Below are 2,581 nucleotides of genomic sequence, written 5' to 3'. Positions count from 1 at the left end.
GGGGGTTGGGGCTTTGGACAGCCTGGTCCAGTGGGAGGTGTCCCTGCCCATGGCAAGGGGTTGGAACTGGATGATCTTTCAGGTCCCTCCCAACTCAAACCACTCTATGACTCTATGATCTTATGCAGCACAGATTTACTGCAGGGTCTCAGTAAAATTAAAGCAGATGGTCAAGTCTCTCCTGCTAACTTGGAGCTAAAGGGACATGAGAGACAAGATCATTTTAGCTGTGCACCTTCTGCTAGACCTGTGAGGTATTCCTAAAGCAGGTGAGCTGGGCAGCATGGAAGGTTGGCTCCATCCATTACAGATCTTGGACAGAAGTATGGAAAACTGTCAAGGGAGACCAACAAATGGTGGGAAAACCCCTGGCTTTGGGGATTCCAAGGCAATCCCAGCAGGAACCCTTTGAACAAGAGGCTGTCCCTCACTCTGCTGGAGCAGCAGCACCAGAACCACCAATCCTGGTGCATCTCCCCAGGAGGCACAGCAGCAATGCTCACCCAAGGTGCTGTTTCCCCTCACCTCTCTGGGCCAGAACTCTCTTCCCTCCAGCTGGTCCTCCAGGTAGTCACGGATGATGTTGGTTTTCTGCAGGAAGAGGCCCATGGAGTTGGCCAGCTGTGTGTCCTGCCCGATGATGGGATCCTCCAGCTCTGAGGCAGAGAAGAGCCTGGAGAGGCCGATCCCCACCAGCCCTGCCACGTAGTGACAGTACTGAGAGCACCCAGAGCAGGGAAGAGGAGAGGAAGAGAAAAGGAGCAGTTACAAACTGCTGCCCGCTTGCCACGGCGACTTGAACGAGGGTGATGCTCAGAAGCTCTTCCCTGTGTCCCTCCTGCCAGTTCTCCCAGCCCTCCCTGGGATGTTTTAGCTCTCCCACGCCCAGCCTGTCCCACCCAGGTGCCACTCTGCCCCCAGGGAACACCCGAGGGGATGGGCTGCCCAAAACACCTGCTGGGGGGCAACACCAACAGTCCATGCCACCCTCCTGTCCCCCAGAGGACCAGCAGTCTCTCAAAGCCTTCCCAAGCCTCCCTCATCCAGCTGAGCCCACAGGGAGGCTCCATCTCCCCTGTCCACAGAGACAAGGAGGACCCTACTGCCAAGCTGCCCTACCTCATCCCACTCGTGCTGGGAGTCCACCTTCTTCTCCAAGAACTCTGCCATCCCCACGCCCATCTTGTGGCAAACATCTGAAATGACATCCTGGTAGACCTTGGAGAGGTTCCTGAACTCCATGGAGATCTGCAGCACAAGGAGAAAATAAAAAATAAATAGACAGTGTGAGGAAAAAATCCAGCAGAGCTCAGGATGTTTGTTCAGAAATGAGAAGAAGTCTGTTTACCAGGCTCTTATCCCACCCTGGCTGGAGATCTAGGGCAACTCCCCCAAGCAGAGCTGTTTCAAGGCCCTCAGAGCACAGGCTCAGGCTGTTCTGGGTCTGAGCAGATCTCTGGCAGGAGATCAGACACAGGAATAATTTTGGGAAGGCTCCGTGGCCTTGGGCTGGTATCATCTGGGAGGTACAGGGCAAAGAGAGCTACACTGGGTGCAGAGGGCTGGTTTTGGAAGAGGGGAGAGCTCTCTCCACCACTCACCATGGGGAAAGACAGGGGAGGTTTCTGCTGCTCTGCTGTCCTGAGCCCCCTCCAGCTCTGACTAAAGGGCCTCTCAGAAAGCTGGGGACAGGCTTTTTATCAGGGCCTGCTGGGACAGGACAAGGGGCATGGCTTGAAACTAAAAGAGGGAGATTTAGACTAGAGAGAAGCTGCAAATGCTGGTCCACCCACGAGCCAGATGCCAGGCAAGCTCTCCTCCTCTCCTTATCTGTTAGGGGTCACAGGACACCCAACACACAGTGCTGGGCAACAAATCCCAACTGCTCTGCACAACGTGACAGTCAGGGAATCACAGAGCTGCTCTGGTTGGAGGAGACCTTTAAGACCATCAAGTCCAACCCTTCCCCCAGCACTGCCAGGTCCCCACTGCCCCGTGTCCCTCACACCACATCTCCACAGCTTGGAAACCCCTCCAGGGGTGGGGACTCCACCACTGCCCTGGGCAGCCTGGCACAGCCCTGGGCAAACCCACTCAGGGAAGAAATTTTTCTTCATGTCCAGCCTAAACCTCCCCTGGGGCAACTTGAGGCCGTTTCCTCTTGTCCTGTCCCTTGTTCCTTGGGAGCAGAGCCCGACCACCCCCTGGCTCCAGGCTCCTGTCAGGAGCTGTGCAGAGCCAGAAGGTCTCCCCTGAGCCTCCTTTGCTCCAGGCTCAGCACCCCCAGCTCCCTCAGCTGCTCCTTCCCACACTTGGGCTCTAGACCCTTCCCCAGCAGCTCCGTTGCCCTTCTCTGGCCATGCTCCAGCCCCTCAAGGTCCTTTTTGGTGTGAGAGCCCCAAAACTGACCCCAGGTTCCACTGCACACTGTCATTTCCTCTTCCAACAGGGGAGGCAAAAAGCCACTTTTTAGACTAGTGCTTTTCCACAGCCAGATCACCTCTGGCTTACACAGAGCTGCACCATGCTTGGGCTTCTCACTCCAGCTCTGCCTCCAGCCCCACATCCAGATGAGGCAGCT

General features: G+C 56.2%; 1 protein-coding gene across 1 annotated transcript in view; it reads right to left on the bottom strand.

The window, feature by feature from the left end:
* The window catches only part of FDFT1 (farnesyl-diphosphate farnesyltransferase 1), a 6,632-nt gene that overhangs the window by 3,744 nt on the left and 307 nt on the right, over positions 1-2,581 (bottom strand). The window contains exons 2-3 of the mRNA XM_008945736.1: positions 1,120-1,248; positions 526-717 (exon numbers count right to left, since the gene is read on the bottom strand). Of these exons, the coding sequence (XP_008943984.1) occupies positions 526-717; positions 1,120-1,248 (321 nt within the window). The remainder of the gene's footprint in view (positions 1-525; positions 718-1,119; positions 1,249-2,581) is intronic.

The sequence above is a fragment of the Merops nubicus genome, unplaced genomic scaffold, assembly GCF_000691845.1.
Source record: "Merops nubicus isolate BGI_N331 unplaced genomic scaffold, ASM69184v1 scaffold11370, whole genome shotgun sequence".
In the NCBI taxonomy this organism is placed as follows: domain Eukaryota; kingdom Metazoa; phylum Chordata; class Aves; order Coraciiformes; family Meropidae; genus Merops; species Merops nubicus.
The sequence above is the reverse complement of the archived record's forward strand: the minus strand, read 5'-3'. Positions and strand labels throughout refer to the sequence as shown.